Source organism: Protopterus annectens, chromosome 10.part0, assembly GCF_019279795.1.
Source record: "Protopterus annectens isolate FY-2018-M chromosome 10.part0, PAN1.0, whole genome shotgun sequence".
Lineage (NCBI taxonomy): Eukaryota > Metazoa > Chordata > Ceratodontiformes > Protopteridae > Protopterus > Protopterus annectens.
Window position 1 is genome coordinate 1,714,298,660 of NC_056744.1, and position 19,010 is coordinate 1,714,317,669.

Genomic DNA, 19,010 nt, shown 5'->3' on the forward strand with positions numbered 1-19,010 from the left:
TACATGGGTGGACACTACTTCTTGCTCCATGCTTCCATACCCTCATACCTCAATAAATATCAACCTTAAACAGAAGCATACCTATAAAATTGTAAATAAATTCCTAAAGCTTATCTCCAAATTAAGACTAAATCTACTTAGACATGGGGACATACATCCTAACCCTGGTCCTGCCAATATTATCCAACAATCCCTCTTCACGGACCTCAAAACAATCCCATTACGCACGCCTTTACTAACTCACTTCTTTCCTGCCATCTGAACATTAGAAGTATTAACAATAAGGTACATGAACTTCATGCAGTTATAGCTGACCTCTCCCCAGAGATCTTGTGCCTAACTGAAACATGGCTTAAACCATCCACTATGGACAATGAAATACTTATCCCTGGGTATAATATTTATAGGAAAGACCGAATCTCTAGAAAAGGAGGAGGGGTTGCCATACTCTATAAATCCAATCTAACCGTTTCTATCAATGTCAATCAACCACCTCAGATTAACAATGCTGAGATCCTTATTTCTAGGCTTCAAATCAATATTACTAAATTCATCTATATTATCTGTGTGTATATTCCCCCAGGTAAGAACGTAGATACTCTTGAAGCTACCTTACACTGGTTATCAAGTCACTTCCCTCAGGAAACCATAGTCTTTGGGGACCTTAATATAGACTGGACTTCCTGTTCCCCTCAAGCCCCCTCCACTCATATAAACCTGCACTCCTTCACGCAAATCGTTAACACGCCCACTAGGATAAACAAATCTAACCAAAAAGAGAGTATACTTGATTGGGTGCTTATCAATAGTGATCCTAACCAATATACATCTGGTTCTCTCCCTGAAAGCCTAAGTGACCACCACCTTACCTACATTATTAAGCACAAAATAGCCATCCCAAAACAATCCACACTAAGATTAATTAGAAATAAAAAAAAATTTGACCCTACTAGATTTCAACTAGAATTAAACTCTTGCAACTGGACGATACTAAAATATTTACCCCTAGATGAAGCAGTGCAGTATTTCAACAAAAAATTCCTGGAAATTCTTAATTTTCATGATCCTATTCGGTCTAGGAAGACTAAGACAGGAGATGTCCCGTGGCTCTCCAAAGAGACCAGGCAGAAAATTAATCTTAGAAATAAAACATGGTCGGTATGGCGAAGCAATAAACTACCAGTTGATCAGATTAAATATAGACAACTTAGGAATGAAACCAAAAGACTAATCTTACTTGATAAAAGACAATACTATTGGAAACTGCAAACTGAGCATACAAACTGTCCACAAAAGTTCTGGGCCGGGCTAAATAATCTTCTACACCCAGGACGCTCCACTACCCCTGTCCCTGCTACACTCATAGATAAACCATCGGACATGATCTCAAATAGTTTCAATTGCTTCTTCACTGAGACAATCCAAACCCTGTCTAATCAACTGCCACTTAACTCTCAAAGCCTTGATACTCCCACCTATAAAAACATTCCCCAATTTACCTTTCAGCCTGTAGCAACTTCTTTCATCTGTAAATTAATCAAAAAACTAAAACCTACCACACTCTCAGCTGATCAACTTCCAGCTGAATACTTGCAAAAATCAGCTGAAGCCATTGCCTACCCTGTGTCAATACTCATTAATCGGACCCTAACAGAGGCCAAAATCCCTGATATCTGGAAGGTATCCTATGTAATTCCTCTCCATAAAGGTGGCACTTCCACAGACCTCTCGAACTACAGGCCCATATCCATACTGTCCTCCCTAGCAAAAATTATGGAAAAATGCATGCAAAAACAGCTTATGCAACACTTACTTGACAATCACCTATTAGCTGACACTCAGCATGGTTTCCGACCTCTCCATAGCACTACCTCAGCCCTTCTTGTCTTCTCCAATACCATAAATACCTATCGTAATAACAATAATATCTCCTCAGCATTATTCTTGGATCTGTCCAAAGCCTTTGATATGGTGGACCATAAATTACTAATTGATACATTGCATTCATTTGGTCTGGACGCTACTGCTATTCAATGGTTTAGATCCTACTTAAATGGTAGAAAACAAGCAGTTTTATGGCAGACCAAACTGTCTAACTTTCAACCCAATACTCTGGGAGTCCCACAAGGATCCATCCTAGGACCACTACTATTCTCAATCTTCATCAATGACCTGCACACAGTTGTATCAAATGCTAGCTGCATTCAATATGCAGATGATTCCACGCTGATTTGCTCTGGAACATCCCCTATAGAGTTACAATCTTTAACCCAAACTACTTTCAGCAAAGTAGAAAACTGGCTCTCTAGTCGTCGTCTGATACTTAATCCAAAAAAAACAATAATGTTACTGTTTTCACCGACACAAAGGTCAAGCCCCCTCAACTTTACAATCTAAGCAAAGGACGGGACAATAATCTCTCCGGATCCCTCGACAAAATTATTAGGGGTAACTATAGATAACAACCTAAAATTTGATACTCATGTAAACCTAATGATTAAATCAATCAATAAGAAACTAGGTTCGCTATATAGAATAAAAAGCTTCTTGACCCCCCAAGCTAAATCTGCCATTGCCCAAACCCATCTCCTCTCTACCCTACTGTACTCATCCCCTTACTACATAATATTAATAAAACGATCATGAACAAGCTCACTATCTGTTATAATCACATCGCTAGGATTGTTACTGGGTTACCATATAGAACCCACCACTGTACCAACTTAACCCAGCTTAACTGGCTTGAGCTACCGAAACTAATTTCTTATAACCTACTAGTACTGACCCACAAAATTTTATATAACCCTGAATACCCTCCCTCACTCAAAAATTGATCTCCCTTGCAATAACCCTCGACCACTGAGGTCATCCAGTCGTCTCCTTATACAAACAAGTAAAACTAATAACGCAGCTGGTGACTCTCTCCTTACCAACTCCGCAGGGAGAACTTGGAACAAACTCCCTCCTGATATTACCTCACTCCCCTCTTTAAACCAATTTAAAACTAAACTAAAAGGCTACCTGGGGTCTGATATTACCTGCCATTGCTTTAACCCTGGCTAGCTATCTCTCTGAATATACTACTCCTAGATCCTGGTTATCTGAGTAATCCTTATTATAATAATTTGCTGTCATCATGTATAATTATTAAGTAAACTAACTAAATTTAAGCTATTAATTTACATATCAAGTAATGACTAACCTCACCTTGCTTTAAATGTTTATGTTTTTGTTACTTCTGTAAATGTCTCATATTGTCTTGCTTGGAGCTTTTCTCCCCGGGCCTCCGCTGTAAATGGACATGTATCCAGTCGGACTATCCCGGTTAACAAATGTAAAATAAAATAAATAAATAAAATAAAAGAGTGGACCCAGGACTGAGCCCTGTGGGACACCGCTTGTGACAGGCTTGGAGTCTGACATGGCTCCAGCAACTCTGACCCTGTGGGTTCTGTTACTTAGCCAGTTTGCAACCCATCTTGTGATGTATGGGTTCACATTCAAGCTGATGAGTTTTTCGATGATACCCGAGTGGGGTATTGTATCGAAGGCCTTTGCCAGGTTGAGGTAGGCTGTATGGACCGCCTTTCCCTCATCAATGGCCTTGGTGACTGTCTCGAAAAAGTCAACCAAGTTTAAGAGGCATGATCTGCCTTTGACAAAGCCAAACTGGGTTGGATCCAAAGTCTGCAAGTTCTCTATGTCTTTATTTATGAGGTCCATTATGATCCTCTCCATGGCTTTGCAGATAAGGCTTGTCAAGCTAATGGGCGGTAATTTCCAGGGTCGGTGGAGGCACCGCCCTTGTGAAGTGGGACCACAGTCGCCGTGCGCCACTCCTTGGGTACGTATCCTGAGGTGAGGCTAAGATTAAACAGCTGTCCTAACTGTGGGTTTAATTCCTCATTGAGTTTGTGGAGCACACAGCCGGGGACACCATCCGGTCCCATGGATGCTGTGTTTTTTGCCTTTGTGAGAGCAGTTCTCACCTGGGCGTTGGAGATGTTTGGGGGGGCTACAATCCTCTGGTATAGATATCTCTCCTTTTGGGGGGGGGGGGGGAGTTTGCACTGAACCTGTCAGCCAGTATGTTGGCAATGTGTGTAGGTTCAGTAATCTTCACATCATTTTGGACTAATTCTGAGCATATCTGGGAGTTTCCTCCTAGGTTTCTAACATAGCTAAAGAAGGCCTTATGATTGTCTTTTGAGTCCTTGGCAATTTTTCTCTCAAAATTTGCCTTGGATGATTTTATGAGAGCTCTTAGTTTTTTACTTATAATGATCAAAGGTGTCTTACCTTTCAAGGATTTTGCTCTATCTTGTAGTAGCTTCCTCCTTTTGTTGTAGAGCTTGTTTATGGCTGGGGTCCACTGCAGGAAACGTTCCACAAAAGCCTAGTCAGAATTACACAAGGGAAAGAGCAATAAACTGTGTAAACACTTGACATGGGTGATGTTGCAGCATGATGAGAAACAGCCAATGAAGCTGTAGATGGAGAAGGATGCATCTGAATAGGATATGTCACATTATGATGTTCTGGAACCTTCTATAAAACATTCACATGAAAGCCCACTTAGAAATGCACAGCAAGGAAAGGATCAGGAAACAGAGAGCAAAGACGATGCTCCGAGTTAGAAGAAAATGATCTAAGGGATAACCTGCTTGATTTAAGAGAGGCGGATAGACATATTGAACTAGGTGAAAGAAAAAGAAATAAATTACAAAAAAGTAAATAAGACCCAAAATGTTAGAAAACTAGTTAAAACAGAGGAACATGGTTATCAGACCTATTAAGAGAAATGATGTGCTATTATTGGAATAAACAGGATATAGTACTGTACAGCTAGGCTAATAACAGATAAAATATTACCATAAAAACAAAGACATGGAAGCATCAAGTAGAGAAAATTATAAAGAATTTAAGACCAGAAGCATCATTGTTAAAGGAATACAGTAAAGGTAACAGATCAAAAATTGTTAGAAAAATACCTGTGGTAAAAGCAAAACACATTATCAAAACAGACCAGAATTTATCAATTCACTGATGTCCCTAAAAGGTTTTTAGATAATTCAGAAACAAATCAAAAGCAATAGAATCACCATAAAAAAAGGAAAAATACATTTTGGCGAAGCATTTATGAAGAACCTGCTAAAGATAACAAAGATGCCACATGGATAAAAGAGTTAAAAGAAAAAGAAAGAAGCTCTAATTCAGAGGATATTAAATGGGATGAAGTAAGAGCCAGAGAAACTGATACAAAATTAAGTAAGGCTCCTAAATGGAAAACCTGAGGTCCAGACTGAGTACCTAACTTCTGGATAACGGTATTAACATCTTTGCACAAAAATTTAGCCTTGAGTAAAAATTATTTAAATGCATATCCCAAGCAAGCACCAACCTGGTTAACAATAGGGGAAAAACATACTACTTATTAAGTGCGAACCAGCAAGCCATCCTAAGAACTACTTGATAACTCATGCAACACATAGACCACACAGTCAGAGTGTCAAACAGTCACAGCCCTTAAGGCCAAACACAATGCCAGACACACTCGTCATTCTGACTAGGCTTTTGTGGAAAGTTTCCTGCAGTAGGCGCCAAATCTTATTACCGCATTCAGATTCATCCTGCTCCTTCACCTGTTGCTCCTCCATCTAGGCACTCATTAGCCCATCATATTGTCTGTGTCAGAGTTTCCACACTAAATCCTTCACTTTGCAGATGGTCTATCACTTCTGTTTCTATTTGTTTAATTTCTGCCTCGCTAAACTTATTTTTTTTATATTCTTTCCATCTTTGCAGTCTTATTTTGTGCATTGTGAAATTTGCCATATCTGGGTGTCTTTGCCTGTATTTCTCTTCAAATATCTTGGGAGCTGCATTTTTTGTATTGATTAGTTTGGCTTTCTTCTCTGAATAAATATTGCACCATATCAGATCTCTTTTTCTTTCCCATGTCCATATTTCTTTTTTCTCTACTGTGTGAACAGCTTGATGGCGAATCATATCACATCTCTGTGAAAAACCCTTACTGCATTCAGCACATTTATATGTTTTCTCCCTTGTGTGAAAATTCTGATGACATTTTAATTTATCTTTTCGTTTGAAACACTTATTGCATTCAGCACATTTATATGGTTTCTCATCTGTGTGAATTATATAATGCTGTCGAAGACTACTGAGAAATTTGAAGGATTTATTGCATTCAGGACACTTGTGTGGTTTCCACTGTTTATGTATCCCCTGATACATTCCTGGGCTTTGCTGCACACCAAATGTTTTAACATATTCAAAGCTCTTGCTACGGTTACATCCTGCATGAAGCTGTGGTACAGGAGTGAGATGAAGTTTGTCAGAATCTTCCTCCGACTGAGCACACTGTTGCAGGTTCTCAGTAGGGTGATATAACTGGACAGTCCCACCTAAAAATAAATTAATTATTAATACTTTATCACAATGATAAAACTTGTCAGATATTTTATATACAACAGCACACTACTTAACCATTTTAAACATTGTGGATTTATTTTCTTCTCATAAACTTAATCTGTTCTACTGTTTTAAAATAAGCAAAACTCAATATTTATCAGAACTTGGTGCTCATAAATCAGCTGTAGGAGGTGCTAAAACAGTACAGAAATATCACAATAAGAAAACACCACCAAATGAGACCAAAACAAAACATACGTAGAAGCATACCGCTCTGCTTTTTTTTCACCAAGATGTATTAACAACTGTTACAGCAGATGTGCTGACAACTTGGCCTTGCCATAACAATATTTAATGTTTTAATGTAACAATGATTTCTTAATCATGTAGTATTGGAAAGTAGAATATCCTGTACTTCCTGGGCAATGACTGAATGGACCTCTTAAATCAGTCCACTACAAGGGCTGTCAAACTTCAATAAGTAAATAATAAATAACAAGTCAGCAAAATGTGTGGTGCATTATTAAATGGCAACAAAAAGATGCTGAAATAAAGTGCTACAATATAACAATTAATTACAGTCAAGTGCAACTACATCTTTAATGCAGGTAAGATACCAAACAACAGAAGCTAATACAATTGAAAGGTTCTGTGGTTTGCTTTGCAGAATAGAAAACCAATCTCTCTCTAGTTGTACAAAGGATTTCTGAGGGCTAAACTGAGTGATAATAAATATACCCAAAGAACAGTTATCATCCATCCAGGACAGTCTTGCACAGAAGATAGCAAATATATGATGAATGCATGTCAGACTACAATCTACACTTATATAATTCTGTGAGGATCCACGGTGTCATCAAGGCCCAAAGAATAAACCCTATTAATGAATCAGCCTACTACTGTTTTGCTTTTAACCACTGTCATACAATTCTCTCTTGTCTTTGGATTCAGTGATGTACCCAAGCATTCAGGACTTCAGTGAAAACAATCCATATTCTGAATGTTGCTACCACCTGGAGTGTTCACATAACATGAAATCCTTGGCATTTGGAAGCTCATTAATTCAGACAGAAGATTTCATAACCAGAATATTCCTGAAGTAGAATAAAAGAAAAATTACATTCTAAGTGATGGCTTCCCTATCACTTACTGAGGGTAATGTGACTGGATTCAAACTTTCCAATCTCAGTTACTCAACATTACCACTTCTTAAAACTTGACTCATTAATCTAAGATGTGGGGTATCACTGTTTGTGCAGGATCACTGTAGGCTGTACTGGAGATACAATAAATATTATGTGAAAAAGCACAAGGCCACGTCTTGTCTAGACTGTTTAAAGTGATTTCTCTTCTCATATCTACTTCATTTGCCACATCCTCCCTGGGATGCAGGGATTCACTATAGGAATATGGCTCCTCAGGGACTGGAACTTGTAGAATCCTGTCATTGTTACTCTGCCTCCTTAGGCCTATACTGCTTAATGGAGCTTTGTGATGACATAGGCCCTGTCACAGAACTCAGAATGTAGCCTACCTTGAGCTATGGATATTGATGCTTGAAGTGTCATGTGCCCTTAATCAAATGCAAATACATCAGTGAACTGGCTGTTGCTTTCTCACTGATGTTTTCTATATTGTCACTGAGGTTTGCTGATGTGACTTGGAGTAACAGGAAAATTTTGACTTTTTTTTACTTTCCCCTTTTTTATGAATTTGTATGATATCAAAAGTTATAAATTTACACATTAGGTGTGTGGAGACAGACTCCTCCCTTCAACACACACCCACTCATACTAAGTAATACAAGAAGGTGCAGCCCTCTAGCCTGCATAACATTATTTAATCAGTTTTGTGCAGTGGAGTCAAGTCACATCATGGGTTACAATTATTTTGAGATTTTGCTCTTTAATTCACACTGCTGAAGATCTACACAATTCTTGATGTTTCATTACAGGTCCCCATTAGAAATTCCAGCAGCCTGGAAATTCTAAGAGGGTGAAGTCCCAGTTTATGGTAGTCAGACAGAGGATTATCACTTCCATGAATGGGGGAGGGGGGTATGGAGGGGGGGTATGGCATAGTTACTCCTTGTTGTTTGGATGCCACACAATAGACTGGTAGGCTGATCAAAGCAGGAAAGATCCTGCTTTGTGTTGGCACCCAGACAGACAAAGCCATGACCTTCTGATCCCGCCCTTAAAGGACAAGAATGACTGCAATCAACAATATCCAACTCCATGCTTACAAAGGCTATCCACAGTTTCAATGTTTCTTACTAGGCTATTGACCCTGTCAGATCTTTAGAAGCCTAGCCTTGCATTCCCAACAACTTTTGTTTAGCCCTTGTAATTTTAATTGTGAATAACCCAGAGCAGTCAGAACATTTACATGTTAGCCCTATCCATAAGGTCAAAGGTGCTAAACCAGGAGTGAATTTGTGGTTTCCCATCCATTCATCCAGATTACATGCAGTAAGAGAAATACTTTGTTTTATGTGGAGAGGAAGACTATTCCAAAGATGTGGAATTCCCTGTGATACAAAATCTATCCCTGCAAACTGTTCTATTTATGATGAAGAGGAGATTAAGACCTCTTGAGTGGGTGTTTATGCCACCACTGTACTTGCAGATTTGCAGGAGGTCTGAGAGGATAGCATCTGTTTAGAGTCTTTATGCCAGGCAGAGACCACCCCTCAGCAACTTGTATGATATCAAGTATAGGGGCAAAGTTTTGAGATGATCACCGTAATTCTTATGATTTAGGCCTTTGATTTTCCTGGTGAGAAAACATTGTGGGCAATCATACTGTGCCATGTGTTTACACAGGTCCATGCCAAACGAGGCCTTATACTGAAAAATTGGTCTAATAAGTATTGAATCCACTGGGATGCTCACATCCCTGGATCTGGATGTCATATCCTTATTAATAAGCTGCACAATGAAAAAGGACTTACTTACAATACTGGATACATGGTGCTTAAGAAGAATTCACTGTCTACATAGGTTCCCAGGTCCCTAACTACTGGATGGATTTTCAGGGGTGTGTTGTCGATGTGATAATTGTAGGGAATGTCATGCTTCCCAGAGGATACTATTATACAATTATTGGCACTCAGCTTTATTCATGGGCTTGACAACAGCAATTTGTATGGCAAAGGCCTTCTGAAGGATCTTGGTCTCCTCTGAAAAGTTAATAATAATACTTGGTTTACAGTCATCAGCAAACCTTGTGAGTCATAAGCCCTTAACTTTGACTTTGATCTCCAAGAAGTAAATGCCAAACAGGAATGCCCCAAGGACTGCGCCCTGTGGTACACCACTGGTGACAGGTCATGTGGAAGAGGTGGAGCCTCCCCCCATAATTTTCTGAGTTTTGTCAGCCAGTTTATAATCCATCAATTTACAAGTATATAGGGACTGACATTTACCTGGGAGACTTTATTAACAATACTGGAGAGTGGAATGGCATTTAACATCTTAGGAAGATTTAGATGTACGGTGTGTACTGATTTTTCCCTCATCCATTGCTTCATTAACCTTTTCAAAGAAGTCAACCAGGTCACATAGGGGAATATGCCCTTGACAAAACTCAGTACGTTTAGGCCAAGGGTTTGTAGGTGGCCGATGTCTTTGTTTACTAATTCCATAATGATCCTTTCCATAGCCTTATGGATGAGGCTCATCAGAGTTATGGGTCCATAATTACTTGTGTCAGTTGATGATCCACCCTTGTGCAGGAGAATGACTATTACTGTCCTTCATTCATCTGGCACATAACCTGTTTGGAGACTGATACTGTAGGGAGTTTGACAGGTCCTGTTTCAAGCTAGCCTGTAGGCATCCTACATGACATCTGACCCAATAGAAGCAGAGTTCTTGGCCTTGAATAGTGTCTTCAGGACTTGTTCTTTGGAGATTTGAGTGTGGGGGGGGGGTGTAGATGAAGGTAAACGATCGGGGAATGTTTGGGCAGAGGGAAGTTGAAGTTTGAGCTAAACTTATCCACTGGTAGATTGGCTATGTCCTCTGGATCTGAGTAGGTGGTATCATTTACTATTAGTTCTGTGTAGTGGTGGGCATTGTTTTTGAGAGTTCTAACACAGTTGAAGAGGGCTATGTGGTTGTCTTTAGCACAGGTGTCTACTTTTTCTCACATTTGACTTTGGTTGATTTGATCAGGGTGTGGAGTTCCCTGCCACCTTTAGCAAGAGCATTTTTGCATGCTGGGAGTTACATTTATTTTTACCAGAATTTTTTTTTCTCCTGCTCCATAGCCAGTTCCACCATTGGGGTTTATTTTTAAACCTGAAGGAGACAGATGCTTCTAAGCATCCATTTACTTCAGTGCAGTTTGACAATAAAGAACAGAGCATACACAATGGGGTCATCAGGTTGGGAGGGGATACTGAGTTTGGCCAGGTCATCACCCAATTTAAGAAAATTAGCCTTAACATAACCTCTTAATACTGATTTATTAGACAGTGCTCCTGGCAGTCAGATTTGAATATGAAAGGAGTTACAACTGTTACAGAACAGAGGTGTCCCATATTGGTAAGGAGCAAGTCTTTGACTTTTGCCACCCCAGTTATAGTGTGGACTAACTGGTCCAGAGAATTTGTATTAATGAAGGTGAGAAATCTGTGAGCATACATATTAGGGGATGTACAAGTCGCCCAGTTTTTAGAGGGGGTAGTTGAAGTCCTCTAGGAGAATGGTGTTCAGCTTGATGCATAGAGACTCCATATTTGTGAAGTAGGAGGTATGAGCCAAATGGGACATAAAGGGGTTTCAAAAGTTGATTATTCAGCACTACAGGATTTTATTAATAGTAAGGTGGTCATGGAGGGTTTCCAGGGCATTATCCTGTCTAATGTGAATGGAGGTGGCACTTTGTTTATCAGATGTATAGACACCTTTGCCTTTACTGCCCTTGTCTGGTGTGGTGGACTTGAATGCATGATATGTACTGAAGCCTTGCACTGAAGGGGTGGTCTCTATGTATTTGCATATCACTGCATTCCAGGAATAGGACGGCCTGTAGGGATTGGAGTTTTCTGTTAAGGCTGGTAGAGTTCAGCAGTAAAACCTTTATCCACTGAATACGAGTCAAGCAGGAGTTCTTTCAGTCAATGGTGAAGTCTCCAGAGATAGCATCAAAGGAAATGCCAGAGGAGGAGCATCCCACCTGGATCCAGCTATTTTAAGAATTCTGACAAATGGACAATGAGTTTGTATGAGTTCATACAACTGGGATGGGAACTCTTTTTTTTTTTTTTTCCCTCCAGGTCTTTTGGGTTTCTAATATGATGGGAATGGACTCAATTCCCAAGTCAAAGTATAATTAAAGTGCATGAAATTAGTATTGTTTTAATCCTTGATGTTAGCCAGAAGTGCTCTTTGCTGTGCCCAGTAATGACTCCTGCAATTTGTATGCAGTTACATGTATCAGTAACGTATCTACTGTATATACGACTGTAAATTCTTTTTTATAAGACCCATTACTACTATTGGGACTGTCTGGGTACCCTTCTTCCACATTGCCCTTGTTTCTGCCTGCAAATCCTGGTATATTATGATTCGGTGTCTCTCTGTACGTAAGAAACTGTAGTCAATGGGTGTATTAATTTCAATGATCAATGCTACTTTTTTCTTCTTTTCATGGACTACTGTATCTGGTTTTCTCACATCTATTTTTGGAACTGTTGGTAACGGATGATCCCATGTAATATAAACTTCATCATTTCTATAAGGCTTTGTGGCTCATGCTTTCAGTGTTTTTCAGCTATTCAGTATTATAATGTTTGCACAATACCCAGTGCAACAGTCTTGCCACATTATTATGCAATTCAGTATACAGTCCTTCTGCCCTTAGCACATCACAACCAGCTATAAGGTGTATAACTGTTTGCAATTCTGTTTTACAAAACCTACATTTGTCTGTTACACCCACATGCCCAATGGACTTTGCAAACCAACGTGTACGTAGTCCACTATCATGGACCACTAATATTAACCTTTCATCTTTTAAATTCACCTCTCCTTAACCATTCTTGTGTTAGATCCTGATCAACATGAAGTTGTTCCAAGAGTTTTCTATACTTGCAACTGTATTTATGCATTTTCCACATTTCTTGCCTTCTCATCTGATTCTGCACCTTATATTCCTTCTTTTGTTTTTTTGCACATTCGGTTGCTATCTCATTTTTATCTACTTCTGGTTTGATTTCCATTCACATTTGACACCAATATGATTCTGCTAAACTAAACAGGGAAGTCATCTCAGACCTATTCTTCTCATGTTTCAAAAATTTCACTATGTCTGGGGTCTTGTGACATCAGCAGATATGTGTGCATTCCCACAATTGCAGATCTATACATGTAATCAATTTCATTGAGGCCCATACCGCTTTCAGAAAGTACAGTTGTGTGCACTTACCATAAATGTAGATGTTTGAGTGTATTCACTGTTGCAGTCATCACATTTGGGTTATCCCTGCCAGGATAGCCCTCGGCCGGCCCGAATACCAGATGCTTAGTATTTCTGCGTCCGTTGTTGTCGCTTCAGGACTGATGTCAGGTCGTCTAAAGTATTGTTTGATCAGAGGGTGTGAGAAAATGGGCTGCTCAGTGTGGAAATGAGAAGAGATAGTAGAGGCATGAATTTTAATAAAGGAAAAAGAGAGACCACTGTATAGCAGGTCAGCTAGGTAATCCAGGATGAGAGGTAGGGAGGGCTGTGCCATATCGGCTCCCTTAGCCTGAATCTAGGTGCAGAAACTTTTCCATTTGTCAGCATAGGACTTTCCAGTGCTAGGGTGTCTGGCCTCACGTGTAACATCTAGAACCTGTTTAATGAGGTTGGCAGATTGATCAGTGGTCAGGGAATAAGCCAGGCTGCCAAATTGAGGGTCTGCAATTGAGGATGCATGAATTCTCCTTCCCTCTGGGCTAGGAGGGTTGGGATCTGAGTGAGATGCCATGGTGGCAGTGGGGACAGGCTGCGCAGCAGTGGGTACCAGTGCTGGCAAGCCAGTTTGGAGCAATAAGAATTGTCCTTGGTTTTTCCTCCCTTATTTTGAGCAGTACCCTGGTGATGAGAGGTAGTGGAGGAAATGCTTAGATCGATAGATTGACCCAGGGGAAGGATAGGGCATCCACTTTCCAAGCCATGCAAGTGATGTTCCCTGGTGCAGAACTTGCTGAGCTGATAGTTGGTGTGGGGGGCAAAGAGGTTGACCTTCAGGGTGGCTCATTCCTGAGTTATTAGGGTGAAGGTTCTTTTGTCTAGCTGCCACTCATGTGGGTCCAGAATATTTCTGCTTAAGTTGTCTGCCAGAGAGTTTAGAGAACCTGGCAGGAATTGTGCTAACAGGTGGAGTTGCATGGCTGAGGCCGTGTGCCAAAGGGTCATGGCCAGCCTGCATAGAGGGTAGGAGTGAGTCCCTCCCTGCTTGTTGATATACCACATCACAGTTGTGTTGTCTGTTTTGATCAGGAGAGCCCCTGGGGAGAGTAGGGGCCTGAAAGCTGTCAGTGCATGGCAGTTAACATCTCTTTCTGGTTGATGTGCAGATGGATTTGCTGTAGGCCCCATTGGCCCTGTATGCACTTGCTGTCCAGGTGTGCACCCCAGGCATAGTCTGATACATCTGTGGTGAGGGTCTGGGCAGTGGGGGGTTGGTGAGAAAGGTAGTCCCTTGTTGTGGGAGCATGCTGCTGCCCACCAAAGAAAATATTTCCTTAGGCAAAGTATCATTGGTATAAGAGTTCCCAGGTCCTGACAGTGTTGACACCAAAGGCTTTTTAGGTACCACTGTAGTTTCCTCATATGCAGTCTGTCATATGGAATGAGTAGAATGCAAGATGCCATGAACCCCAGAGCTTGCAGGATTTTCCTTGCGGATAACTGGGCTCTGGTGGCTAGTTGAGACAAGTAGGTTGTCAGGTAAGTTTGCTTTTCTGGTGTAAGACATGCCATCTGGGATGCTGTGTCCAGGATTACTCCCAGGAATATAATCCTTTGAGTGGGTGGTACCAGTTTAGATTTCTTTTCATTGATATTGTACCCTAGGGAGGTCAGTAGGGACTTTACAAAGGCCAGCTGCTTGAGCATCTTTTCCTGACTGTCTGCCTGAATTAGTCAGTCGTCTAAGTATGGGTAAATTTGGATACTCCTTTGTCTGCAAAAGGCAATGGTGGGAGCCAGACATTTTGTGAAAACTCTGGGAGCAGTAGATAAGCCAAAGGGAAGTGCAGAGAACTGAAAGTGCAGGGATCCTGCCCTGAAACGTAGATATTTCCTGCATGATTCCCTGATAGCGATGTGGAGGTAAGCCTCTTTTAGGTCTAGGGTGGCTAGCCAAGCTTCCTTGGAGAGCATGGGTAGCAGTTGCTGGAGAGTGAACATTTTGAATTTTGGTATCACCAAGAAGGTGTTTAGAATGGGTTCATATGAGTTCAACGAAAACGCATTATGTCAAATGTGTTTTCGTCGACACATGTAGAGTGAACAGGCAAAACAGCGAAGCGGCTGTTCAGCGAAATTTTTCCCTGGGAAAGAAGTCACTTGACCACTTCATTGTTTTGCCTTGTTCTGAAGTGTAGTGTAGTTCCTTGTCTGGTATAGCTCCCGAGCAGGATTGTGCAACAGTTACTGACCTTAGGGTTAGGGTGCGGGTTAAGGTAAGTGCATATGTATGAAAGTGTTTACTGTTGTATATTTTATGTTAAATGTATGGCTGAGTTCTGTGTGTATGTGTTTTCAGTTGTTTACTTTTGTTTTTTGGGGGGTAGAGTTAGGGTTAAGGTAAGTGTGTATGTGTTTGGAGCTGTTTATGTGAATGTGTGAGAGTTACTGACCTTAGGGTTAGGGTGCGAGTTAAGGTAAGTGCATATGGTTTAAAATGTTTATTTTTTTTTTCGTTAAATGTATGTTTGGGTTATGTGCATATGTGTATTTAGTTGTTTACTGGTTTCTGGGGATGGGGGATAATTAGGACTGGGTATGTGTGTATGTGCTTGGAAGTGTGTAATGTGTTTTTTTTTTTATTTCCGGGGGTTGGAACAGCGATTTCTTTCCCTAGGAAAGAAATCGCTGTTCTTCGGATTCGACATTTTCAGCTTTCACTGAAAATGTGTCGATGTAACATCGTTCACTGTTTTAAGCGTTCGATGTTGCAATATAGACCCGTTTAGAATGGATAGATCAAGGATGGGGCACTAGGTGGCCTCTTTTCTGGGTACCAGAAATTGTCTGGAGTAGAAACCTTGGCCTATCTGTTCTGCAGGAATGTGCTCTATTGCCCTCATAGAGAGCAGGGAAATGACTTGCTTTTTCACCTCTGCCCACTGGTTTGGAGGTAGATCTGGGAACCCTTATGGGGTTGGAAGAGTGTGGAAAGAAAATTTGTATCCCTGGGACACTATGTTGAGGACCCAGCAGTCGTTGGTAATGGTGGCCCAGGTGCTTGCGTGAAAGGAGAGCTTTCCTCTAGGGGTAAGTGTAGGTGAGCAGAGGAAGTGGATGGGGGAGGAGAGTCATTGTGAGTTCTTACCATGAGAGGGTGGCTTAAAACTCCCTGGTTTTGAAATGGAGGAATTCCACTGTTTTGATCTCTGCATTTCCTGTGGCTGCTGTCGGGGGGGGGGGGGTCTGCTTCCCCAGTGTCTGGGCTGAACTGTCTTGGTGGGAGAAGGAAAGGACCAGTGCTTGGAGGGGCAATGCCTGCTGAACCTTGGTGGCTGGACCTGTAAGAAATCCTTAACTGTCTGCATAGATTTAGCTTTTTCTTCCATCTTTTTAAGACCTCCTCTGCCTTAGTGCCAAATGTTGTCTCTATGCAAGGGTGCATCCAATAATTTAGATTTAACATGGTCTGGCAAGGGCTGTTCCTTAAGCCATGCATGTCTTCTAAGGACAGAACCAGTGACTGCTGCCCTGCAAGAAGCTTCTAGGGCATCAAAAAGTACAGTTGTGTACACTTACCATAAATGTAGATGTTCGAGTGTATTCACTGTTGCAGTCATCACACTTGGGTTATCTGCCTGCAAGTAGCCCTCAGTCGGCCCGAATACCAGATTCTTGGGATTTCTGCATCAGATGCTGTCGATTCTTCCATGATGTCAGGTTGTCAGGGGTATAAAACATGCAGCCGACGCCATTACATCAGTTTTTCTTGCCCCAGATGTTAGGAGCCCCCAAAATAGGAAGCAATTACATGGTGTAGAACACCTCCAGTAAAATGTAAATACCATTGCCATAAGATATGGCCAAAAAAGAGGACAGTTAGAAGGTATAAAAAAGTCAGGGGGCTGGAGGGAGGGTAATCAGGACTGCAACAGTGAATACACTCGAACATCTACATTTATAGTAAGCGTACACAACTATACTATGTTCATCGTGTTTCACTGTTGCAGTCATCACACTTGGGTTGATTCCCAAAGCTCAGGAAGGGTGGAGGCAGTCAAGAAGTATTAGGGCTGGCTAGCAGGCCTTGTAAGACTGCTGTAGCAAATCCAGCTCTGGATTTAGAAAAGATAGGCAAGTGGTAATGCTTGGTGAATGTGTGTACTGAACTCCAGGTTGCAGCTTCCAGGATGTCCCTGATAGGGACTCCCCTGAGAAATGCTGTAGAGGTTGAGGTAGCCCTAGTGGAATGGGGTTCTGATCCCCTGTGGGGTAGGTTTTCCACGGTGCTTGTAGCAGAAATGGATGCAGTGTGCTATCCATTTGGAGATGGTTTGCTTTGAAATGGCCTTGCCCTCTGCCCCTGTAGCAAAGCTGACTAGCAGCTGGTTAGATTTTCTGAAAGGTTTACTCCTGTCAAGGTAGAACCTATGCTGATTGTGCAAGTCCAAGGAGTGCAGGATCCTTTCCCCTTTATTCTGAGGATTAGGAAAAAAGGTTGGTAAATGGATGGATTGGTTTAAAGCCACAATGGATACCACCATGGGCATAAATAATAGGTTAGTCCTGAGGGAGACCCTGTCAGCATGGAAAATAATGAAGGGTTCCACAGCCATAAGGGCCTGCAACTCAGACACTCTTCTTGCTGAAGTGATGGCTAGAAGTAAGGCTGTTTTCCAAGAGAGAAATTTCAACTCTGCTGTAGCCATAGGCTCAAAAGGGGGAAGCGTGAGCTTCTCTAGTACAAAATTAAGGTCCCAGGCAGGAGTGGGAGCTCTCCTTGGGGGTCTTAAAATGTTAGCTCCTCTCAGGAACTGTTTGACCAGAGGTTGAGAGAAGAGGGGTAGCTCAGTGTTGTAATGACCTGAGATAGCATTGGCATGAATCTTAATTGATGAGAAGGATAGGCCTTTGTGGAGCAGCTCTGCTAGATAATATAGGATTTGAGGTAAGGTGGGCATGGCTGTGTCCTTTCCCTGAGACTGGCTCCAAGAACAGTATCTTTTCCACTTCTCTGAATAGGAATTCCTAGTACTAGGCCTCCTGTCCTCAAGGATGACATCTAGCACCTGCTTGCTGAGGGTTGCTGGTGATGTATTCAGGGAATAAGCCAGGCTGCTAGGTTCAGGGTTTGCAGATGAGGATGCAAAATCTGGCCCTCCTGCTTGGACAGCAGAGAGGGGGTCTGATGCAGGTGCCAGGGTGGTACTGTTGTCAGACTACGTAAAAGTGGGTACTAGTGCTGGTGTGGCCAGTCTGGTGCAATAAGGATTATCCTTGGCTTGTCCTGTTTGATCTTGAGTAGTACTTTCGAGAGGAGAGGCAGAGGGGGAAAGGCATAGATTGAGAGGTTTTCCCATGTGAAGGATAGGGCATGTGGGGAGTTTTGGTGCACAATTTGCTCAATTGATGGTTTTGGGGGGAAGCAAAGAGGTCCACCTCTGGTGTCCCCCACCTGTGGATTAAAAGACTGAATTAGTTGGGTTCCAGTTTCCACTCATGTGGGTCCATTAGATTTCTGCTTAAGTAGTCTGCCAGTGACTTTTGTTTGCCTGGCAGGAATTGAGCTTGCAGGTGGACTTGGTTGCTCAAGGCTGTGTTCCACAGAGCCATGGCTAACCTGCAGAGTGAGTAGGAATGAGTTCCCCCTGCTTGTTTATGTACCACATGACTGTGGTGTTGTCTGTCTTTATCAAGAGTTGTCCTGGAAGGATAAGGTATTTGAAGGCTGTCAGTGCATTCTGTACAGTTAACATTTATTTTTGATTGATATGCAGGTGCATTTGTCCTGGGCTCCATTTGCCTTGAATGCATTTGCCTGCCATGTGAGCCCCCCATGCATAGTCCAATGTGTCTGTTGTCAGGGTTTAGGTGGGGGGGTTGAGTGAAAGGGAGTCCCTTGTTGTGATTGAGGCCTCTGCCCACCAAATGAACTCTGTCTTTAGGCAAGGAATTATAGGAATCACTGTTTCCAGGTTCTGAGAATGTTGACACCAGAGACTTTTTAAGTACCATTGAAGTTTCCTCATATGCAGTCTTGCATATAGAATTAGGAGAATGCATGAGGTCATGAACCCTAGGGCTTGCAGTATTTTTCTTGCAGATAGCTGGGTTTGGGTGGCCAGTAGTTTGAAGTAATTTGTCAAATAAGCCTGCTTTTCTGGAGTGAGGAA

The 19,010-nt window shown here is 41.6% G+C and overlaps 1 protein-coding gene across 1 annotated transcript in view; it reads right to left on the bottom strand.

The window, feature by feature from the left end:
• Positions 1-5,348: 5,348 nt before the first annotated feature.
• The window catches only part of LOC122812760 (zinc finger protein with KRAB and SCAN domains 8-like), a 109,438-nt gene continuing 95,776 nt past the window's right edge, over positions 5,349-19,010 (bottom strand). The window contains exon 7 of the mRNA XM_044084834.1: positions 5,349-6,425. Coding sequence (XP_043940769.1) covers positions 5,677-6,425 — 749 coding nt within the window. The 3' untranslated portion in view covers positions 5,349-5,676. The remainder of the gene's footprint in view (positions 6,426-19,010) is intronic.